This window comes from Labrus bergylta, chromosome 12 (genome assembly GCF_963930695.1).
Source record: "Labrus bergylta chromosome 12, fLabBer1.1, whole genome shotgun sequence".
NCBI lineage: Eukaryota > Metazoa > Chordata > Actinopteri > Labriformes > Labridae > Labrus > Labrus bergylta.
This window is the reverse complement of record NC_089206.1, coordinates 27,533,843-27,558,288: the sequence shown is the minus strand read 5'-3', so window position 1 is coordinate 27,558,288 and position 24,446 is coordinate 27,533,843. Positions and strand designations below refer to the sequence as shown.

Here is a 24,446-nt window from a genome sequence, read left to right as displayed (position 1 = left end):
AGTAGCCTCGATTGCCCGGTCATGTCGATTTGCCCTGTACAACATCAGGAAGATCAGACCTTACCTGTCAGAACATGCTACACAGCTCCTGGTACAGGCTCTTGTGATATCACGCATCGACTATTGCAACTCTCTACTGGCAGGTCTTCCTACATGCACTATCAAACCCCTGAAGATGATACAAAATGCAGCAGCACGACTGGTCTTCAACCTTCCTAAAAGAGCACGTCACTCCGCTGTTCATCTCCTTACACTGGCTCCCAGTTACTGCTTGCATCAAATTTAAAACTCTGCTGCTCGCTTACAAAACAGCGACAAAAACGTCTCCTCCTTACTTTAACTCTCTCATCCAGGTCTACACTCCTTCCCGCCCACTACGCTCTGCCAATGAAAGGCGTCTGATCCAACCTTCACAACAGGGTCCTAAGTCTCTGACTAGACTCTTCTCCTCTGTCGCCCCCCGGTGGTGGAATGAACTTTCAAACTCCATTTGATCTGCAGAGTCCCTCTGCACCTTTAAGAAAAAGCTAAAGACCCAGCTCTTTCATGAATACCTACTAACTTAATGATGATGGTCTCCATATTATTGATGATGATAATGGTTGTGACGATTGTTTTTGTTTGATAACAGTGACTTATAAGATGGTTTCTATACTGATTAGAGCTCTCAAGAACTGCTATCAATGTTGTGCTTTGCCTCTGGTCACTTCCTGTCAGCACCTGTGTGTCCAATCGGACTCAAAGCTAATCGTTTGCTCTTACTGACATTGTTCCCTTTTTTCTACATCCTTGCTTGTGTTGTACTTACTCTCTGATGTACGTCACTTTGGATAAAAGCGTCTGCTAACTAAATTGTAGAAATTGTAGAATTGTAGAAAAATAAGTATGAGGAGGAAAAGAAGGAAGGAGAAAACATTTATAATCTGTCATCAATACAATCATAATAAGATTTAAGCAACTTTTCAAAAGTGAGACCGAGCCAAGACAGGTCCAAACAGCATTAGCCAGGCAGCAAAATGGAAAGACAAAAAATTAATGACAAAAAACAAAAAGGCCAGGCTGTTTTACAATTAAGGCATTTCTTACACTGTAAGCACATTATTCTGCCAGAACTTCATATTTCACTCTATATATGCTGCTTTAGTCTGGACCTGTAGAGTATAGTGAAACTGACTGGCTAACTATTTTCTCTTTACTCAGAAAGTAGGTGTGAATGTGTGTGCAGCTGGTTATCTGTCTCTATATGTCAGTCCTGTGATTTCTGGCGACCAGTCCGGGGTGCACCCCGCCTCTCGCCCAATGACAGCTGGGATCGGCTCCAGTCCACTGGGTGACCCCGAATGAGAAAAGCGTTATAGATAATGGATGGATGGTTGTATTCAAATGTCATGTATTATAGTGTAAATATCTAATGAAATTCTTAATCTCTTCCATCACTGTTTAATAAACTTAAGTTGGCATTTAACTTAACTAAAATTGGACACAGTAACTTATTTGTGGCTCCTATCTAGTTTTTCCCCCATCAACCCCGATATCCTAAACATCCCTCTACCCACAGTAAGTCCCATTTTGTCAACAAAATCAAGAAATAAACAGACTTGTAAAAGGAATCAGCAAAATCCTTTATATTGATTGTTTATAAATGTACAAATTGAATCTGCTGTGGTCAAGAAGACAGCAAGAATATAAAAAAAACACCACAAGCCAATTTTTTCAAAGTATGTAAATAGTCCAAAACGTTCATTAACATATTAAACATTATAAGAGTACAGTAAGACATCAATGTACCAGTAAAAGACCACAATTTAGAAAGTGCATACTATTTGCAATTTCCATGAGACAAAATCCAAAGAGATATTGGTCATGTCCCACGAAATAGTAAAATTGGCTGAAAATCCCTGAGAGTGAAACTGGTTGGTATTGGGTTGGAATTGGCAGTTATGCTTGTGTCTGAAAGTGGAGGTGTTTGCGGAGGAAGTTGAAGGAACCAGGCATTTGCTTGTAGACGCCTTTTGCAGAGATTTGTGAGACTTCATTGTTTACCTGAAAGAAAGAGCAATTCATTATACGACACATGTATTTGTGTGATTTATAATTATTCCTTAAGGCCATTTTTGCCTTTATTGGATAGGACAGCAGAAGAGAGACAGGAAATGATGGGAAGCCAGGTCCTTATCTTGAGTGTTATGACTTTCAGTTACTTTTTATGTCTTCTAAAATGTTACAGATTATTGTGTTATAGTCGGCTACAAATAATTTTGTTTGTTTTACTTAATTGCTCAGAGAATTGATCTATATTTCCTACGTTGCCTATAAAATGCACTTTCTTTCAGTGTCTGCTTGTAAAAAAACTAATAACATTTCACCTTAACTCCATTATTAAAACTTACAAACAGAGTCACTGAAAAGCAACCTTAAATTATAGGTGTTCATGTGAAAATCAAATTAATTAGTTACTGTATAGACGTTTTTTGAATATAGTTGCCAGTTTGCCATTTTTAAAGTTATTTTTTTTTTGGGGGGGGGGGGCTGTTTGCCTTTAGTGGATAGGGCCGCTGAAGAGAAACAGAAAATGTTGGAAGGAAAGAGTAGGGGAAGAAGTGCAGCAAAGGACCGAAGTTGGAGCCACCGCCAAGGACAAGGACTATAGCATCAGTACATGGGGCGTGTGATATGAACATTAAGCTATCCAGCAACCCAGGACATTTTTATTTATCAATCAAACAACCAAAAAAGGTCAGTAGGTTTTGATAGAGTCAAAGCTCTATTTTTTTGTATAATCTAAGAAACTCACCATCATCAGCATTGTGGCCAAGTCATCAGTGGCACCATTTTCCTCAAGAACACGGTCCAGTATCTCTACATACCAAGAGCCTGACTGGGTATCTCTCCAAGATACATAACCTGTTTTTTGTTTTTTAAACATGGGCAAAGTGGAAAATGACATTTCAAGAGAAAGGTCTATGGCTCAAGCTTGCATCTAAAAACAATACGCATGAATGCTGCTCACATGGACAAACACACATACCAGGAAAAGTAGAGTAGGACACTAAAATGTCACTCGGGGTGGGCAGCGTTGCTCGGGCATCCGGCTCATCTGACGTGCTCAGAGAGTCGCTGCTGGACGACATGGGCATGGCATCGGTCTGATCATCGGCTCCCCCGAAGGATGGTTCAAACCCATCAGGAGACACCTCAAAACCAGTGTCTCTTTCATCTACAGGACAAAAACAAATGTTTCCTCATGTTACCCCTTTATGAGCATTACATGTTTTAAATGTGTTATAGATTTGTGTACATGCTATGGTGCTTTGAGTTACTCAACAACATATGTAATTTACCTCCGCCACAGGCTTGGATGAAGAAGAGTTTGGGTTTGCCCTGCAGAGATGGACAATGCTGCCCATTGAGGTAGTTTGTGATGCACTGTACCGTGACAAACTGCCCGTCCACACCATATACAGCACCAGGGAAGCGGCTGTGACTCACCTATAACCATAAATATGAACCTGTGAGCTTTTTATACGTCATTTGGAGCAACATAACAATCAGAATTCTCATAAGGAATTTCCTACCTCAGTTCCATGGGATAGCATGATAACCACACAGCAGTCATAAAGTGAATGATCCTTCTTAGATAAAGCTGACAGTTCATGTTTGATTTGCTGAAAGGGAAAAAAGAAACTGTTAACAACCATCGTTTTTGGATCTGGTAACAGACATAGAAATGAAAGAAGAGAGTCTTACTCTTTGTTTTAGGTTCGTCTTTACTTCCACAATAAAATTGAGCGCCTTGAATCTTCTCTCCAGCCTATCACAGTCTATGTTGGACCCTTTGCGATTGCTGAGCTCGCTCTCAGGATCGAACTCCACGTTGTTTATTATGAGGCAATGTCCACATGGGCTCGCATCCATTTTATAGCTCTGACGCACAGAGAGGAGACAAATGCTGCGTTTAAGTTCAACGGGATGGAAGTAAAGCCAAAGTTATTTTGTTCTTCAGCAAGCTTTGCCTTTTTAATAGTTAACAAGTGCATGATAATGAACTGGTGCTCACCTGTATGCTATCCCGGCGAGTTCTGCTGGGCAGCCTGGGCCTTATGAACTCGCTTTCAGGTGCTGTGATGTAAGCATCAGTATGAGTTGAGCATCATGGAACTTGCTAGACTGTTGCTAATATTATTATTATTTTAAACAATGTCTTACATGGCGTTGGAGTTGTATCACATTTCTGTGCTGGAGAGACAGGAACATTGTCTTTTCTTTGCTTATCAATATCCACAGGAGGGGCTATTCAGGGAACAAAGTGTCCAAACAGAAACAAAACATCTTATTTAATTTGTCTCTTTCTTGTTTTGCTTTCTCTTACACCTTATTGAGTATGTGTTCTTGTTAGCTTTATTGTTTTTGCTTGGACTACATTAATAATATGTCTCTGTGTTACATGTTTCTCTTTAGGAGGGCCTCTCCACAAGCCCCTCTGGGTTTATTTGGCTCCTCCAGCACATTTCTTTCAAAATGTATAGTTTGTTAATTAACTAATCATTATGTACTGTCTGTTTTTTCATTGATCTATTATGTTTATTTTTGTGCAATAAATAAATAAATAAAAATAAAAAAACATGATACCAAATATTAAACAATTCCATAAAGGAAGTGATTGCAATGACTTTGGTAGAGTGACAATCATTTAAAACCTTTAGAGACACAGAAACAGTTTGACACACTTACTAACTGGGAGAGGTCGTATATCAGGGAGAACAACAGGAGTTAGTGTTGGATGTACATGAACAGCTGGAGCTCCATTCTGCAGCTTCTCTGCCAAACTGTGCTGACCGGTCTCCTGAAGGCACTCCAGAAAGAACGGAAAGGCCCGACTCCCACGGGTCTCCAGGTCCCGTACTAATTGTCTGGACTGGTCACGCCGGGTCCCTGAGCTCTGAAAGGAGACACAGGTACAGGTGTGCACCCGGACATAGCGTTCATCACCATTTCACCAACAACGACAATAATAAAGTGAAACTCGACAGTGACAAAAATATTGTCCTACTTTTATCGCATCAATCATGTCGTGTGTGAAAACTCCTTTTTCAAAAAGGCAGTCATAAAGGCTTGAGGGGTCCATTTCTGTGACGAGATTGGTCCTGTTTCGCTGAAGAATTTTCTTGTGTCTTTCTTCCATTTTCTAATAAATAGGCCTACAGACGACCACAGCGAAGCAGATGGAGACGTATAAGAAAAGCTGACACGGACAGTATGGTTACAAAGTCAGTCGAAAGCCTAAATTGCGTACAATTCGCACATGTGTTGTTAAACGAGGAAAATATACCTTATTCTTGTATACGTATTTGACGTTTTTCTCTCATTCGGCTCGGTTGCGTTCGCTACTTCCTTGTTTACATCACCGTTGTCTGTGATTGGTCCAATGCGAGAGTACAGAAGGGGCGGGTGCGTTTGATTGCACAACTGGGCGCCGCTGCAATAAGCTCATCCTACCACATTCACACGATAAAATGACGACATGATGAGCAATAAACCGAACATACTCAGACGAAGGCTAGAATGTCTCTCCATACTCACCTTCGGCATTGGACGCCTCCCCCCCCACCCCCCACTCCTCAATGGACGTGCTCCTCCTCCTGACTCGCAGCAGCAGCAGCAGCAGGTTCTCAGCCTTCCTTGAAGGATCTGTAGGATGCTACTGAGCACACCATTTGCATTTTGCTGTCTTTTCAAATAAGCATTAAGCAGCAACCTTAGGAGCATCTCTACCTCCTGTAATCATGTGGCGCAGTGCGGGTTGACTGTGATCTGCTCGAGGTAAATGCAGAGCTGCTGCGTTCAGAATGCTCGACTGCTAGCTCGTGTAGCAACGCATCTAACCTAAATGAAAAAGATGCACACATTTATCACGTTCCTCGAGGAATTACGTGTTTCCCTTTCATGTCCTGTCAGAGGAGTTATGATATTCTAGTGTCTGTTGCTTAATAAAATGGATGCCATATATTACGTCGCTTGCCTTGCTTCATAAGTTGCATGCAATCCCTTACATATAGCTGCGCGACTGTTTTGATCCTTTTGCATGATTACAAAGCTAAAGTCAGTACAGAGGGGAGAGCTGTATAACATGTGCATGTCAGCAAATGAAGGCTGTGTCAAGATTGAACGTTTGTAATAATTCAGAGTGTTTCCATTTCACTTGCAGTCAATAGTTCATCTGATATCCTACAGGTAACAGTGATTGCAGGGTCAAAGATGTTTTTGACGCTGGCTGTAGTGGTGGTCCTGTCAGTGCTGCTGGCAGGAGCATCCCAGGCTGGGCCTGAGATGGACCCGTACAAAATCTTGGGGGCAACCAGGACTGCGAGCCAGGCGGAGATCAAGAAGGTCTATAAGCGTCTTGCAAAAGAATGGTAAATATTTTCACGTGTCACTGACTTGTAATATGATTCACTCCTTGCTAAACTAATTAGAATTTTCATTTTAAGGCATCCTGACAAAAACAAAAATCCAGGTGCTGAGGACATGTTCATCAAGATAACCAAATCTTATGAGGTCAGTCATTGAAAATCGAAATTAGACATTTTTTGTCTTGTGAGTTACCAAATACCTTATTATGTGTTGGGTACGCAAGCTATGGTTGTAGCCACTAACATATCCATAAAGATACAGTCTGTCATATTGATATTTGTAATATTCAAAATCTAGATCCTGTCCAACGAAGAAAAACGTTCCAATTATGACCGTTATGGTCAGACTGATGACACCCAGCCATACAGCAGCAGCCGCTACGGTCATCGCCATGACAGCTTTTACTTCGACGAGTCCTTCTTCAACTTTCCCTTCAACAGCAAGAACCACAGGGACTTTGCTGACAGCAGGTACATTTTGCACTTCAATCAGTACGTCAGTGACGTGGTGCCTGACAGCTACAAGAGGCCATACTTGATAAAGATCACCTCTGACTGGTGCTTCAGCTGCATCCACATCGAGCCTGTCTGGAAAGAGGTAGTGCAGGAGATGGAGACTTTAGGTTTGGATAAAACCTCTAAATCTTCCAAAAATTGTCCTTCATGTCATGTATTGATATGCACATGGCGAGTGGAAGAAGCTGTAGTGTGTATGTTTTTTGATATCCTGTCTTTGTAGGTGTTGGAATAGGTGTGGTGGATGTGGGCTACGAGAGGAGATTGGCAAATCACCTTGGTGCTCATCGCACGCCATCGATACTTGGAGTCATTAATGGCAAAGTGACGTTTTTCCATTATGCTGTAGCAAAGGAGCACCTGCGGCAGTTTGTAGAAGACCTTCTCCCTCAGAGACTTGTGGATCGGGTAAATATCTATGCGTCCTCTGATCACTTTAGAAAAGTACAGTAAGGGAGGATGAGTAATGCATTGCTATATATGTTATGTTCAAGTGAACAGAATCATAAAGGACATGCACAAGATGTATTGACAGCACAAATACAAATTGATTTTTTTTGTTGGTTTTAGGTCACAGACAAGAACGACCTTCAGTTTTTGAACAGCTGGCATGAACTCAACAAGCCTCATGTGCTTTTATTCGACCAAGTTCCTGTAGTTCCTCTTCTCTTCAAAGTAGGCGGTTGATTTTGCTGTTTTTGTACTGTTTTTTTAATATATATAAAACCAACACAAACATATCAGTAATGTATTTCTGCTTCTCCACAGCTGACAGCTTTTGCATATAAGGACTACTTGCAGTTTGGCTATGTGGATCAAGGCCTTTCAGAGACAGCCGATCTGCAGAAACAATTCAACATTAACACTTATGCCCCGACCATGCTGGTCTTCAAAGAGAACACGGACAAGCCTGCTGACATTATACAGGTAAATTGCAGAAGCAGGGAGCTCAAGAGATGAAAATAGTTCCACCACCTTTTCATATTCACGGCTGTCTATTTGCTGATCCAGGTTCGCTCGATTTCAACTGAGATGTCTTCTCACTTTTATCTTTTTGTTTTTTTTTCTGTACTTTACACAGGCTAAGGGAATGAAAAAGCAAATTATTGATGAGTTCATGTCAAACAACAAATTTCTCCTTGCGCCACGGCTGGTCAATCAGAAACTCTTTGATGAGCTCTGTCCTGTCAAACAGTTCCATAGACGCAGGAAGTAAGAGAAGCTAACACTTTCTTTAATGGCATCTGTTGTTACTGATAAAATAATAGAGATAAGGGATTAGCACTTACTCATTGCTAATAGAGTCGTCGTCCCCCCCCCCCCCCCCCTCAGATACTGTGTCCTGCTGATCACAGGTGATGACGAGACCTTCTCTTTCGGGAACCAGGCCTTTCTCTCTTTCGCTTCTACAAATACCAAGGACGTTTTGAGATTTGCGTATGTGTACCAGCGGCTACAACAACCATTATGCGACATTCTTGTGCAGAACAAGGACAGTACACAGTCACACCCTCAGGTAAACTCATTTATGGACAACACTTTGGATGCGAGTTTTGCAGTGAATGTATCAAATGTTTTGGGATTTAAGAATAGGTTTCGTTCATAGTATAACGTGAAAAAATTCTCCACATTTGTCAAAATAAGCTTAGCTTCAACCATCACCTTCCTCTTCCATCGCCTCAGCCATCGTATCAAACAGTATTGAAATGGGCTAGCTGGTTAGTAGGCCGACTGTAAAGATGTAAGCACTTCTCACGAGAAAGCCACGGCCCGCTGCCAAATTTACATGTTTAAAGTCTACTGTTAGAACAACTTTGAAACTACGATTTTTAAAGTGGAAAAGTAACATGTTGTTGCTTTAAAAACGTGTGTATTATTAAGTGAATTATTCAACATTCATATTATCAGTTTAAATGCTTTCCTTAGGTGGTGATCCTGGAGAGGCGTAGCGCTGCAGGCAAGGCTTTGTTCAAGCCCGTCACTGCCTGGAATGGCAGTGAGGAAGACAAGCAGTGTCTTTTGGAGGAGCTGGAGAGACTCCAGAAGGACCCATCCATCCTCATCCATGACGCCATGCTGCCCGAGCTCAACAACGAGTTTGCTTCTGTATGTCGTCTGATCGTAGAAATATTTATGACTATGAACCGTTAAATATCACCTACCAGTCCTGATACTAAAAGTGATCGTGTTTTATAGATGTTTGTAATCAGATGGATCTACGCATCTTATGATTACCTCTCTGAAGTCATTGACGATATTCTGCACAACAACTGGTAGGTACAATTCTTTTAAAGTTTGAAGTCATGTTTGTTTTAGGTTGTTAGGTCACTCACTCAAGATAAAAATGGCATGCACATCCGAAAAAAGTAGAAGTATTAGGTGCTGAACAAAAAAGTCTGCACACCAGAAGCTGCTTCAATTAAATTTAATTGAATGGAAAAATCTCCACATGCCCTCGCCTTTCATCAGACAGGCCTCACTCAAGATATAATAATTTGATGCTAGTGATAGTATTGTATTGAGTATAAAATTATACTAAAGCGGTTTTAAATTGGCAAGCAAGTTGTTTTCCACCGTGTATAGAAAAACAACACCTTCTTGAGATGTAAATAAATTGTGTTGATGCACTCAAAACATCTTGATGGTTTGCAGGCGGGAGATGATGCCTCTTCTGTCCCTCATCTTCTCTGCCTTGTTCATTTTGTTTGGAACTGTGGTCATCCAGGCCTTCAGGTTGGTTGCTTTACAATACATGCATTTCACTAGGCCATCTAAATTGTATCTATGGCAACATCACCTTTTCCTGAGATACAGGAAGTAAATGACATTGAGTTAAAAAAAAGGCCAAAGAATATGGAACTAATTCTGTACATTTTACTCTTGTCCCCTTGGTTCTCCTTTTGGGGGAAAAATATTTTTCCAGCGATTCAAGTGATGATAAGCAAACTAAACCCAAGGCAAAAGAAGGAACAAAAGCAGAAAATGGGTCACCAGGGGCCAGTAGTACTTCAAGGCAAGCATTGATTACTTTTTGTATTTTTTTTTAACCAAGCGAAGGATTTATCGTTATGTGTCAAAGCTCTATTTTCTCTCTTTGATTTTAGTCGGCCTCCCAAGAAGAATTTTGTGGAGGTGACGGAGCTGACAGATATCACTTACATTAGCAACCTGGTGAAGCTGAGGCCAGGACACATGAACATCGTGCTGGTGCTCACTGACGCCTCCAAGAACATCCTACTCAGCAAGTTTGCCAAAGAGGTCTACTCCTTCACAGGGTAGGCTAAGCATCAACTTCTCATCACATTCCATCTCAGCAAATGAAGTTCATGTTTAAAGACATTTACAGTCTACTAAACATTCCTGTCTTCACAAGCATTCTTTCAACCCTCTCTTAGGAGCTTTACGCTGCATTTTTCCTTCCTGAACATCGACAAGCATTGCGAGTGGATGCACATACTGCTGGAATACGCCCAGGACGCCACACAGATCGATGCAGACGAGGATGACGGGAGCCACCACAAGATGGACTTCACCGGCTTCGTGCTGGCACTTAACGGCCACAAAAAGTACTTTTGTCTGTTTAAGCCGGTCTATACGGGAGAAGACTTTGACAATAAGTCATCAGAGGATGAAGGGGGCTCTTCAGGGGGGAGGTCAAGGTCAAGCTCGAGGGATGACCACCCACCACGCAAATCCAACAAATCGCGCAGCCTATCCACCCTGCAGATCCACCACAAGCTGGACCGCCTGGGGTTGTGGATGGAGAGGCTGATGGAGGGCACTTTGCCGCGCTACTACATCCCTTCCTGGCCTGGACTAGACAAGATAACCCCTGGCAAATAAAACTGACTTTTACCTGTTGTCATACTGAAACGGCTCCCTATGTGCGGCTCCCTGGCAAAGCTAGACTTTGGCTAACTGTTTTGCACTTGAGATGTTTAATAGTTACAGATGTCTTTTAAAGTTGTGTCAATATTACAAACTTGAAATAGAAAAAAAATAAACCTTCGTACATCCATTTCAAAAGACGTGCGTAGGAGAGCAATGTGTCCATCAACTCCCGCACACTGTCTAACTTGCAAACATTTAATGGCAACGTTTCGGTAATTGTACTGTTAATATATAACAAACTTTTTTGAGCAACTACTGTAGGACAGGACCTTTAGCATATGCTCATAAACATGCATGCTGTTTTCAACCGTCACTTGTCGTATTTATTGAGGCAAATGCTGCTGCTACAGCCTTGTAAACAGAAAACAAAAGCACTGTGGCTCCCTGCGATCATGAATAACTTATGAAGGCAGGATATCTACCTTCCCCCCCCCATAGATGAATACTGTGAAGAGCGATGCATGTCTCTAAACCTAAATGTTCTTGCCTTTTTATGTATCTCAGCACATTTAACCCTTGTTATAAATGATCCTCTGAAAGCCACTGTGCTCGTGCAATCTACATACTGCTGTAATTTTAATGCCTTTTACCCTTAACCTGCAGTCTTTTCCATGATATACCAGACGGTGCGATTGCATGAAAAGAAAATATTGTTGGTTTGATGGAAACACTTCTGGTTACGGCTTAAAATGTACTTCACTACAAGCAAGACATATTTTTTTAGCAGCCTTGGTTTATTTAAGAACCTCAGTTAGCCAGTAGCTTTATGTAGCAAATATAAGAAAAAATGCTATTTAATTTTCTAAATGTTGTCCAAATGGCAACCATTTACTGCTACTTTATCATTGTCATGATGAATTGTGTTGACATGAAAGTGAAGACAAACTCGGTGTGTACTTGGTGTATTAACGTATTTTGTCGACATTAAGTATATTAAGAATATCATTTGTTCAGCACTACCTGATGTAAAAACATTTTTTTACATATGGATGATATGATGAATGTTTTACATTGATTGGAGAAAAAGCTGTAGGTCCTTTTTTAAAATTTATTTTATTTTATTATACAATCAAGTATAAAAAGAATGCCTGCTATAGTCAGATGTTTTAGTTTGTCTTCAGTAGTGTATTTATCCTCCTGTTGGTTGTAATAAAATTCTTTGTGTTTGTTTATTAAGAAAAAAGTCACTGTGAAGCCATTTCAAGTTTTGGAAACGACTTGCTTATTGTTCCTTAAAAAACTCCTGCAGATAGCACATTTCAGCAACAAGGCAAACAGAAAAGAAACATTAAAATATAAATTACAACAATTAACAATCACAGAGATAATAGAGTCAATATCAAAATTTTAAATTTAAATTTAAATGGAAAGATCCAAAAGAAATACTAACATACAACATTAAGTGGAAAAAAGACATTAAAGGTCGCATATGCATTTTCTAACACTACTACAATGTGACTAGTCTGTCTACGAACTCCCCAATTATGAGAAAAGTCCATCCTCAGTCTATTGCCTGCTCCACTATTCAGAAAATGTGTGCTCGAACAGGCTTAAGGAGATTTTCCCTTCATGACATCACAAAGGGCAGTAACCCCTCCCCCAGGTGGGTGACACTCCCACAGCTAGGTGTTTGTTCGGCCCTCTACATCTGCATCCACACCATAAACAATAAGGTATGGAGCGAGAAAGACTGGGCAACTGAGAACCACAGCAACATGCCTTCACCGTGGTGACTGGCAGCAGTAATTCACTGAACCATAATAGTTTTCATATTGAAGAAATCAACATTGTAAGTATTGATTGATTGATTTAATATCCCTGTACACGTCCAGTGAGGACTGGACTTCAGTTCTGAGGGGGATAATTCCAATTTCAGGGCCATAGCACCAAGTGTGGCTGAATCTGATTGAAAGTAAACTGTAGGTTTTTAGAGTTTTTACCAAGCAATCATTTGTAGTTTCAACTGAAAGGAACTTAAAAACAGGAACAGCAGTTATCCTGTTTTATTGTTTGCTAGGCTAAAAGCAGGACAAGACTCTAATATTCATCCTGTTTGCTTTCTTGCTTGTAGAGGGTTCAGTCCTTGTTGCAGATAGAGAGGAACAAGATATGTTAGAGGATGAAGGAAGTGAAGGGAGCAGGAAAAAAGACGGTCTGTCAGAGACTAGCGAGGATGATGAAGAGAGGACAGAAGAAGGTGGAGACAGTGAGGGCCGTTCATTGGTGCATTCAGACTCAGTTACCAAAGTAACAGACTTGGAGCTAAAGTTACCTCCCTCTCTGGAACAGGCTTGAGTTACCCCTCTTTCTCGGGTTTGAGTGACCTCCTTTTCTGAAATAGAAAAACCCAAAAGTTTCCCTATATTCAGGGTTAACAGACTCAGTGTTTGCAATAAACCTGCTTACTGAAATGGGCCCCTGATTGTCTTCACCTGTGTCTTGTCTCACCTGTGTGTCTATTTAGTGTCAGTGTTCCTTCCTATTGTTGGGAGTTCATTGTCAGATCTTCCTCATTTCAGTCATCTACCTACCCCTGGTCCTGTTTCGTCTGCTTTTTCCTTTCTGGCTCCTTGAGGTTTGTGTTTCTCTATAGTGGATTTTTGGATTTTTGTTGATCTTTAAAGAAGAAGCCTTGTTTTTGACAATTTGGTTTCTGCAATTGGGTCCACCTCCTATGTGTTTCCTTGAGTCGTGACAATATGGTGGGCAAACCATTCTCAAATTACCTTCAATTTGCGAAGTCAGCAAATGGGCGTGAGAAAAATAGAGATTGGCTTATTTATAGTAAGAGTGCAGAGGCTCTATACTGCATCCCATGCCTTATCTTTTCTCATGAGCAAACTAATCCATCAAAAAAGTGTCCTGAACAGCAAAGATGGAATGAAGTTAGCAAACATTAAATGGAAAAATAATGTATGGAAAATTGCCAGAACATGAGAACCACGAGCCCTATAATCAGTCCTGCATAAAATGGAAAAGCAGGAGTGGCTGCCCCACTTGAACAAAACAAAATGATTTTAGAGAGGCTTCTTGAAGTGACCCTTGATCTTGCTTCCAGAAATAAATCTTCCATTCAAAAGGTAAAACCTCAAATTTAGATGAGGTCCATAATGGTAATTTTATTGACACTCTTGAGTTGTTGTCACATTATGACCCCAGAGACACAGACTGAGTTGATTGATCTCCGTGGATAAAAGTGTTGAACACTATCCTGGATGAAAGAGAAAAAGCCACCTCAACACCTGACCTGTACTGAACAAAATGTGCTATTGGTGAGGTGTGTGCATCAGGACAAAGACAGTGGTGGTTTTGGAGTTTACCAAAAAGGTAAAGATTAATTTAACTCAAAGACGTTCACAAAAAGACAGGTAGGGACATTTCTGATATGATTCAATCAACGTTGCAAGAGAGTGGCATACCATGGGAGGACTGTAGAGAACAAGGTACAACTGTAGAGAACAACAACTCGCATTGTTGCTGTACATGTTGTGGCGACTCACCTACCCTCCATCATTGCAGCACTGGAATCTATCTAAGCCACATGTAATCTACAGTTGTGCTCATAAGTTTACATACCCTGGCAGAATTGGAGATTTTTTGGTCATTTTTCAGAGAATATGAATGATAGTACAAACACTTTTCTTTCACTCATGGTTAGTGGTTACGTGAAGTCATTTATTATCAAACAATTGTGTTTGCTCTTTTTAAATCATAATGACAACAGAAACTACCCAAATTACCCTGATCAAAAGTTTACATACCCTGGAGGTTTTGGCCAGATAACATACACACAAGTTGACACACACGGGTCTAAATGGCTACTAAAGGTAACCTGCCTCACCTGTGATCTGTTTACTTGTAATCAGTGTGTGTGCATAAAAAGTCAGTGAGTTTCTGGGCTCCTGACAGACCCCTGCATGTTTCATCCAGTGCTGCACTGACGTTGCTGGATTCCGAGCCATGGGGAAAGCAAAATAATTATCAAAGGATCTGCGGGAGAAGGTAGTTGAACTTTATAAAACAGGAAAAGGATATAAAAAGATATCCAAGGATTTGAGAATGCCAATTAGCAGTGTTCAAACTCTAATTAGGAAGTGGAAAATTAGGGATTCTGTTGAAACCAAGCCACGGTCAGGTAGACCAACAAAAATTTCAGCCACAACTGCCAGGAAAATTGTTCGGGATGCAAAGAAAAACCCACAAATAACTTCAGCTGACATACAGGACTCTCTGAAAAAAAGTGGTGTGGCTGTTTCAAGATGCACAATAAGGAGGCACTTGAAGAAAAATGGGCTGCATGGTCGAGTCGCCAGAAGAAAGCCATTACTACGCCAATGCCACAAAGCAGCCCGCTTGCAATACACCAAACAGCACAGAGACAAGCCTCAAAACTTCTGGAACAAAGTTATTTGGAGTGATGAGACCAAAATAGAACTTTTTGGACAAAACCATAAACGCTACATTTGGAGAGGAGTCAACAAGGCCTATGATGAAAAGTACACCATTCCTACTGTGAAACACGGAAGTGGATCGCTGATGTTTTGGGGATGTGTGAGCTACAAAGGCACAGGGAACTTGGTTAAAATTGATGGCAAGATGAATGCAGCATGTTATCAGAAAATACTGGAGGAAAATTTGCACTCATCATCCAGGAAGCTAAGCATGGGACGTACTTGGATGTTCCAACATGACAATGATCCAAAACACAAGGCCAATTAAGTGCCTCATCCACAACTACCACAAAAGACTTCAAGCTGTCATTGATGTCAAAGGGGGCAATACACGGTATTAAGAACTAGGGTATGTAAACTTTTGGTAAGTGTCATTTGGGTAGTTCTCTTTCATAGCATTCGTTTCGTGTCTCACTATGGGGAACGCCTCCTGCGTGACCTCGTCAGAAGCTTAATAACACTACGCCAGCCATCATTGGCTGGCAAGGATGACGTCTATGTCTGGAGGGGAGGGGACCCTCCCCCTATTTAATAGGCAGGCATAGCGTCAGCTGTCGCTGGGCGCTTTGCTGGTCATACAGTGTCACTAGTTCCTGAAGCAGTAGCAATACTCTTTCAAGCTAGTTTGTGGTTGAAGTGGCAATACTTTAGCCTCAAAGTAGCAATACTTGTCACCCAGAGTAGCAATACTCCGCTTATCAATAAAGGTAGCAATAACGTTTAGATTTTTTCTGTTATAGGTAGCAATACCTGGTAGCAATACCGATTAAATTTTAAGAGTGTTTAACACCATTTTCACTCTAAACGCTAGCGGGAAATAGCAATATTTACCCCCTCCCAGCCAACATAGCTGCAAAAGCTTGTAGTCGGTCTTGCTAGCACCTGTAGCTCATTGGCTAACCATGGAGACGGCTAATGACAGTGAAGCCGCAAAAAGCCATAAGCTATGCCCCTGCGGCAATAAAATCTCCAGTTGGGACACTCACCCCGTCTGTGTGGCGTGCCTGGGACTCTCCCATGCCCGGGCTGCCGTAAACTCAACAGATGAGCGTATCCATTGCGCTGTGTTCCCCCAAAAGTTTCTCCTTCGCCGGCTAGCCCGCCAGGCTAACATGTCCGGGGAGACCCGCTTCTTGGCGAGGCTGCTGCGCCGCCTCAGGGAGACATTTTCATGTCCAAGGCTACAGCCGGATATAGCCCCTCCACCCCCAGACATCGTTTTCCAAGAGCTGGAAGCAGGGGGATTCGAAGGCTTCACAGCCGCCCGTACTACCCTGGGAGATGCCGATAAGGATGAAGAGTTGGCAGACTCGAGCTTTTTCTGTCGGACGATGAGGAGGAGGAGGAATCCCTTTTCTCGGCTAGCACCAGGGCTGTTAAGCCCCCCCAACAAGAGGCGGCCTGTCATACAGAGGTTCTCACAACACCTGATGGATCTAGGTTTTCAGATAAATGTGGAAAAGAGCATGATGATGCCTGCTCAATGGGTCACATTTATAGGGCTCACCCTGGACTCGGTCCAGGCCAAGGCCTTTTTGTCCCCGGAGAGAATGCAGACGATGCAAGCATGTCTGCACTTTTTCGCAGGGGCGACGTAGTTACCCTCAGACAGTGCCAGAGTCTCATAGGCCCGATGGCCTCCTCTGTGGTGGCTATACCTCTGGGACGTCTGTACATGAGAGGCATTCAGTGCTGGTTGGCTTCTCTGGAACTAGACCCTCACCGCGACGGTCACTGTTGTATGAGGGTCACTGCAGACTGCTCTCTTGCTTTCAGACAATGGAGGAGCCCAGTTTTCCTCATTCAAGGAGCCAGATTGGGAACTGTCCACAACAGGAAGGTGATCATGAAAGACGCCTCTCTGTTGGGCTGGGGGGGCCACTCAGGAGGGAAGAACAGTGAATGGGAAATGGGGCTCTCACATGCGCTCTGCTCACATAAACTGTCTGGAGCTGCTGGCTGTTCACTTGGCTCTGAAACACTTCCTCCCGTGGCTAAAGGGTCATCTTGTTTTGGTGAGAACGGACAATTCTACCGTGGTGGCCTTTGTAAACAGACAGGGCGAGCTGAGGTCCCCCCAGTTACACACACTGGCACACAGACTGATAGTGTGGGGCAGTGCACACCTGCTGTCTCTGAGAGCAACGCATGTGTTGGGCATTCTGATCTACGGGGCAGATCTGTTATCCAGGGGAAACCCACTGTCCGCAGACTGGAAGCTTCACATCGCGGTAGTGAGGCAGATTTTTCTCTCTGAGAGATCAGAGAGCCCTGCTGGGAGTGGATGCACTGGCACACGAGTGGCCGAAGACCCTCCTGTATGCCTTTCCACCAGTAGCCCACTCTGGCCAGAGTGAGAGAAGGAGCCCTGTCAATGATTCTGGTACCCCCACATTGGCCAGGAAAGCACTGGATGGCAGAGATTTTTCAACTCCTGTCCGGCCCACCGTGGCCGTTACCAGTGCGCAGGGACCTACAGATATTTCACCCTCACCCAGAGAGGCTGGCCCTGTGGGCCTGGCCCATGAGTGGTTCAATCTAAATGTGGTGGGACTCCACCACAGTGTTATTGATACTATTCAGTGCACCAGGGCCTCTTCAACTAGGAAGTTGTATGAGCATAAGTGACGTGTGTTTGAAAGCTTTTGCTCAGAGTCGCAGGCTATTCCTTTTCAGTGTTCTGTGGCAGTGATTCTGTCATTCTGTGTATCTGGCAGCTATTTCGGCTTGCCATATTGGTTTTGATGAGAGGACTATGGGTCAACATCCATTGGTGTGTCAATTTATGAAGGGTGCTAGGAGGAAACTGCCTACATCCAGACCACTAGCTCCATTGTGGGATCTCCCAGCCTCCAGCCTCCAGCCCTCCAGCCCCCTGCAGGCCTACGGGCACATTCCACCAGAGGGCTAAAAACCTCATGGGCTCTCTTTAAAGGAGTCTCTATTCAAGAGGTGTGTGCCGCAGCATGCTGGGCTTCACCCAACACTTTTGCTAGATTTTATAAATTGGATGTCACGGTGCCAACCATGGCACATTCAGTCCTCAGTTCGGTTTCTTCTTAGGGCGTGGCTCCCATTGGGAGAAGGGCCACTGGGGACAGTTGTCTTCATATCAAGCTTGTCTGGCAATACAGGAGTCAGTATTTTCCCCATAGTGAGACACGAAACGAATGCTATGAAAAAGAACTTTAGGTTATTTAAATAACCCTGGTTCTCTGAGTAGCATGAGTGAGTGTCTCACAAGACCACCCTCCTTGCTATGAAAGCGAGGAAGAGGTGAGCTTGTTTTAATGACGGCTGACGCTATGCCTGCCTATTATATAGGGGGAGGGTCCCCTCCCCTTCAGACATAGACATCATCCTTGCCAGCCAATGAGGGCTGGCGTAGTGTTAATAAGCTTCTGACGAGGTCACGCAGGAGATATCCCCATAAGATAAGATAAAAGATAAAGATAAGATATACTTTATTCATCCCAGCAGGGAAATTTAGGTGTCACTCACTCATGCTACTCAGAGAACCAGGGTTATGTAAATAACCTAAAGTTTCTGTTGTCATTATGATTTAAAAAGAGCAAACACAATTGTTTGATAATAACCCAACCACTAACCATGAGTGAAAGAAAAGTTTTTGTACTACCATTCATATTCTCTGAAAAATGACCAAAAAATCTAGATTTAACAGACACAAGTGAAGCAGATTTAACATTTAGATTTAGATTTAATATTTAGATTTAACATTTCACATTTAGATATAGATATAACATTTAGATTTAGATATAACATTTAGATTTAGATTTAACATTTAGATTTAGATGTAGATATAACATTTAGATATAACATTTAGATTTAGATTTAACATTTAGATAAAGATATAACATTTAGATTTAGATATAACATTTAGATTGAGATTGAGATATAACATTTAGATTTAGATATAACATTTAGATAAAGATATAACATTTAGATTTAGATATAACATTTAGATTGAGATTGAGATATAACATTTCGATTTAGATATAACGTTTAGATTTAGATATAACATTTAGATTTAACATTTAGATTTAGATTTAGATATAACATTTCGATATAGATATAACATTTAGATGTAGATATAACATTTAGATTTTACATTTTATTATTAAATATTTCTTCAACACGTAAACTTTGCAATTATTTATGTGTAAAATGAGCTAAATGTGAAGGATATTAACTAAATATTGAAAATATATCTAAAATATATATATAACAACGTTTTTACAATCGGCACCCCATATCTCACAGGCAGGGTGATTTATAGAAAACCCTTTTTGGCATTCTTGCCAGTTAGGTTTAGGGTGTTCCGCTCAACAAACCTCCATCACCCAGAGAGTGTAACAAAGATCACTCTGGCGTCAGCAAGCCTCCTCAACTTCCTTCCTTCCTTCATTGAGACCACTTGGTGATACCACTTTTTGGTTCAAATCTTTATTCTGTAGAAAGTGACTGGGGAATCTAGTAGATCAGCCGATCCCATCCCTTTATTGTATGTGTTTACAATACTCAGGCATTTCACCTGGACTGTTGTCTTCTACGGAAGCGTATTGCATTCATGTGTTTTTTTGCCTGGTTTCTTGTCATTACGAGATAAAGATCTCGTTATAACGAGAAAAGATCTTGTAATAACAAGAAAAGCATTAGGGTGGTGGCTATGAGGAGGCACAGGTTTGTTTATGGGAGTGCACAGTACACCAGCGGCAGCTCATTACAAGGTGGAAAATCAGGTATTAGCTATAGTAATTGTTAATTGGCTAACTAGTTAATGTTAAATGTATGTGTTTGTGTAACATTATACCAGAATGGCATCTTATTAATGGCTTTTTATCATTTAATGAGTCTCTGGTCAATCAGCCTTCTAACTAGAGCTAATGCTAATGCTAGCTAGCTAGCTATTATTGTTTGTTAGCAAGCTATAATTTGTTCAAGCTAATTAGGGAAAGAGGAAGGAATGATGATAATGCCATCCCTAAAACATCAGCGTTAATGTTACTATATCTAACTTTATTAAGCTAGTGTTAATGTTCCAATTTTTCCCTGCATATCCCACACATAAAGGTCCCGTCATGGCAGCCAGAAATTACCAGCTGTCTGATGAAGATGGCGGTCTCTGGACCTTTTTTCGGAATCGCGGTGTTCCTGAAGAAAATATACAGAAAATGGAGCGGGACAAGGTAACTAACACAGCTAAGTTACATATGTAATGTTATAGCTAAGTTCAAGTGGGTCTGGCTAACTTAAAGGATTACTATGCGATTTTTTGATCCAGCAGATGTTGCCCTTGAACACCAGCATGAAATCAAAACAACTTGCGCTGCATTGTTGTGTTAGCATGCTAATGCTAGCGATCTTTATTATGCTCGTATCTTCACACTGCATGTAAATTTACCTGAAATGTCCGTGATCTAGAAACACAGTTAAGCAGTGAGTACAGTATGTTATTCTTCTTTTCTCTATTACCTCAACTAAACAACTTTTATACGTGAGGGGAGGAGTCAGCCGGCCGTCCCAGTATGACAATCCTGTAAATCAGTGTTGCCTGATCTCGCAAGAGAAACAAGCAACCAGCTCTATGGAAACAAGCTCAAAACAAGCGACCTGGCTCCTCAAATAAATAAAATGAAGCCAAACAGGTTACCTAACCTACCACACAGTTTAAAAGAGAGGTCACCAGATCGGGCCGGCGGGCTAACCAAAGAAACGGGGTTGTGGACGGATCCTGGAAAAGGACAAACTATCGCGATCGTGTTTGGCTCTATTGTGGAGAGTTGGGCGTGAATCAGTAGGGGTTCATACAGGGAGCAAAGCAAGCCCAAACAAGCAACTGCACTTTTGAAAACAAGCCCAAAAACCCACAACCCGCGACGATATTTGCAAGCGACTTTACAGAAAAACAAGCCCAAAGTCGCTTATAACAAGCGGAACTGGCAACACTGGTTGCAGATGTGACAGGTTTTAGTATATTTTCTCTTGTTAGTTTTACCAGTCAAGTGACAGTGATATGTGGACATAGACAATGGAGAGACGGGCACAGGAAATGCAGAAGCTCTTTGCCTATCTCTACTGTGAAAGCCTAAAGCACCACCATCTCGATACATAGCACATGTCATCTCCCGTAGGAAGAATAGAAGGTCTTTTGTGAGAGTTGGAACCTTCTACCTGGAAAAGTTTGAAATTTCCCCCGTGCAGGAACATCAGGCCATTCCCGATGTCCAGCCAGGTCATTTCCCAGGATTACCTGGACACCAGACACGGGTAAAGATGGACGCACTCCCATGACCACTCACCTTTCACCAGGTCAGATGACAGTGTTAATTTATGCTGAGGAGCAGAGAAAACAGTTAAACCCATTCCTCTGACATCTACACAGGAAGCAGTGTCTGTCACAGAAGAGAACGGTAACACTGTGTCTACAATAAAAGAATAAATAAAAGCGCTCCTGAATCTCTTAATATTTTAACTTTTACACTATTCTCACTTCCAACTAGTGAAACATATCCCTCAGAAACAAACGCTTCATAACCAGGGTCAATCTTTTCTGTCTGACTTGTCTGACCGTGTTCACTATCAGCAACCTTTATCACAGACACCGTTGAGGAATTTGTGTGTACCGGAACAGCAGCTAGCACGTTCCTTCTCTTCATTATCATTCATTCCTTCTCGTCACTGGTAAATACCCAGACCTCCTGACCAACTTGAGGCTGCCCCAGCATTTCTCGCAATGAAGCTAATCTTCATGACCACTGCTATGAACAAAAGAAACTTTGTGGGTCAATACAAACTCATCTGACAATTTAGCCACTTCTGAAACCTTGCTTACCTTCTGTTCATTTAAGTAAGTAGTAATGCGGTCAGGTAAAGTGTTTTTAAACTGCTCAAGTAAAACCAAGTCTCCAATCCTCCAATGTCTTTACCTGAGAAGCAGAACCCCAGCGGCTAAAATTAGTTGCTAAAGAAAATTCAGTGTAGGACTGTTTTTATTTCTTTAGCCATCTGAATCTCTGTCGATATGCTTCAGGTACTAGCTCGTATACTCTTAGCACAGCAGCTTTAACCAGCTGATAGCTACCACTATCACTAACAGTCAAAGCTGAGAAAGCCTCCTGGGCCTTGCCAGTAAGAACACATTGATGAAGCAGGGTAGACAGGGGTTAGACAAGGAACTCTCACATCTGCACCCTCTGCGGCACAATCCAGGAAGGCGGCATACACATCCCTGGATACACCATCTGAATCTGCACCTTTTTCATCGGTGAAGCTGTATTTCAAGGTGTAGTCCATTATCGCGGGGTCTTTGAATTGGCCAACCATTTCCTAAACCAAAAGAGATTTGCTCTGTGAAGGTTAACAGTTACATGTACAAGTTCATAGCCAGGACTTGGTGGGGCAGCATGTACAACATAATCTGAAACACGTGGAATAGGAGTGGAAGTGGAGGGGATGGCGATTAGTTCCTCTTTGTCTGTCTGAAGGATAGGCAGGTGTAAAAGAGTATCATCAAGATGACTTGCAAAGGGTCCACCTAGCAATGGACCTATGATGACTTCAGATATGTCACTGAGAGAGGAGAGATCAATAATGTCAACAGCAGAAGAGAAAACAATGGTTTCTGTATTATTTTGCTTATCTGTTTCTGCCGTCTCTGTCTGTTGATTAGTTGTTTCCACTGTATCTGTCTGTTTTGTTTCTTCCATTGGTTCAGCTTGTTTTTCAACTTCATCACAAATCTCTGTTGAATTTTCATCTTTGTCTACCAGAAGCTCCGTCAGTAAGTAAAATCTTAAGAGCCCCAATTTCAGTGCCTCATACAGCTCTCCCACATTAACAGTATCAAGTTCTACTTCCTGAAAGTCAACAATGTTGTGACTGAATTCATCCCATTTTCCCTTTCTTGATTTCCCATTTGGGAAAAACAGCTGTTTTGCATGTGATATAATGTCTTTTTTTGTGGCACTCTTTGCAATATCAAAGATTCTGCATCCTCCACCACAGCGTTTTCTCACTTGCTTTTTCTCATGTATCCATCCTAATTCTACCTTTCTTGTCATCTTGGCAGCCAATTTATTATGTCTTAGGTGCTTCCTTGATTGTTTGATAGTACAACTCTCCTCATCAGAATCTTCTTCACCCTTATCTTTTTTGCTGGCTGTCATCTTCCTTCTGAGTTTGTCAAGCAAGGATAGTCTGTTGGCGTCATCTTCATTTTTCTTTTGTTTTCCAAAGCAGAACCGCCTAGCAGCAATCCGGTCACCATACGTTGGAATGTAAACAGCCATAGCTGCATCATTCAGTTCTCCAGCTACTGAGGTGTCAATCTGTAATGAAGTAAAACATAATTTAGTCCATCTCAATGTCAATATATTTCAGTAGCACTATTTGATGTCTTCTAGTATAACTATATCATATTTATACCAAAGCTATCAAACATAAAGACACCACATTAGGGGTGTGATGATACACTCACTACATGTTTCGATACATGATTAGGGATCTTTACTTTTTATCGACATAGATACCATTATTGAGACTGTTTAACAATTCAAGATTTACTCTATACCATTTTCAAGACTTTTCTATCATTTTTGAGGAAAGAAGACAGTACATTTCTAAGACAAGAACTAGTATTGCTTTTATTTCTTATAGAACATTTTCAGTAGCAATAATTGTTTTTAAATGTAAATAATAATTGCAAACAATACCAAAACACTTATTAATGTCAGTTTAATCTAGATTAAAAATAATGACACAGAGAGATTCACATAAACAGCAGGCTATATAGGCCTACTTATATTTCATTCATGTATCTGCTAATCCAATATGTCTCTTTAAGGCATCGGCAGCTCCTACACTGACAGTAGGTTGCACAAATTAATATCTTGCAAAATAAAGTCACAATCAATGAAGTGACTTCTCATTTTCATTTCAAATGTCATTCTTTCATTAATAATGTGGGATTGTGCCCCTCTGCAAAGTTTGGTGGAGTTTACACTTGTTGCGCCAAGCATTTGTGCACCTAGCGGGGTTTGGACTTTGAGAAGCCTCTAGACCAGTGGTACTTAACCTTGTTGGACTCAAGGGCCACACTGACGAATTTTTTTTGCTTTTTGACAATATTCATCAGCAGTACGCTAAAGACTCTCAAATA

The 24,446-nt window shown here is 41.5% G+C and overlaps 2 protein-coding genes across 5 annotated transcripts; one reads left to right on the top strand and one right to left on the bottom strand.

Moving 5' to 3' along the window:
* Nucleotides 1-1,610: 1,610 nt before the first annotated feature.
* Nucleotides 1,611-5,488, bottom strand: casp9 (caspase 9, apoptosis-related cysteine peptidase). 3 transcript variants are annotated; one of them, XM_020650874.3, is made up of 11 exons: nt 5,330-5,488; nt 5,051-5,198; nt 4,732-4,939; nt 4,207-4,290; nt 4,058-4,119; nt 3,748-3,924; nt 3,576-3,665; nt 3,342-3,489; nt 3,029-3,217; nt 2,795-2,904; nt 1,611-2,043 (listed from the first exon to the last, which is right to left on the bottom strand). In XM_020650874.3, exons 2-11 carry the CDS (start codon nt 5,180-5,182, stop codon nt 1,939-1,941), a joined length of 1,305 nt encoding a protein of 434 aa, XP_020506530.2. In that variant the 5' UTR covers nt 5,183-5,198; nt 5,330-5,488; the 3' UTR covers nt 1,611-1,938. The 3 variants fall into 3 exon arrangements, with proteins under 3 accessions (XP_020506530.2, XP_020506531.2, XP_020506529.2); XM_020650875.3 differs by having other exon boundaries at nt 5,051-5,242; nt 5,330-5,483; XM_020650873.3 differs by having other exon boundaries at nt 5,051-5,487.
* A 112-nt stretch (nt 5,489-5,600) lies between these two features.
* dnajc16 (DnaJ (Hsp40) homolog, subfamily C, member 16) lies at nt 5,601-12,002 on the top strand. Of its 2 annotated transcripts, none has more exons than XM_020650872.3 (15): nt 5,601-5,820; nt 6,232-6,413; nt 6,489-6,555; nt 6,709-7,033; nt 7,150-7,334; nt 7,497-7,601; nt 7,695-7,853; nt 8,008-8,138; nt 8,259-8,442; nt 8,853-9,032; nt 9,123-9,199; nt 9,579-9,659; nt 9,850-9,939; nt 10,031-10,201; nt 10,322-12,002. In XM_020650872.3, exons 2-15 carry the CDS (start codon nt 6,256-6,258, stop codon nt 10,767-10,769), a joined length of 2,361 nt encoding a protein of 786 aa, XP_020506528.1. In that variant the 5' UTR covers nt 5,601-5,820; nt 6,232-6,255; the 3' UTR covers nt 10,770-12,002. The 2 variants fall into 2 exon arrangements, with proteins under 2 accessions (XP_020506528.1, XP_065817396.1); XM_065961324.1 differs by having other exon boundaries at nt 6,213-6,413.
* The last annotated feature ends 12,444 nt before the right edge of the window (nt 12,003-24,446 follow it).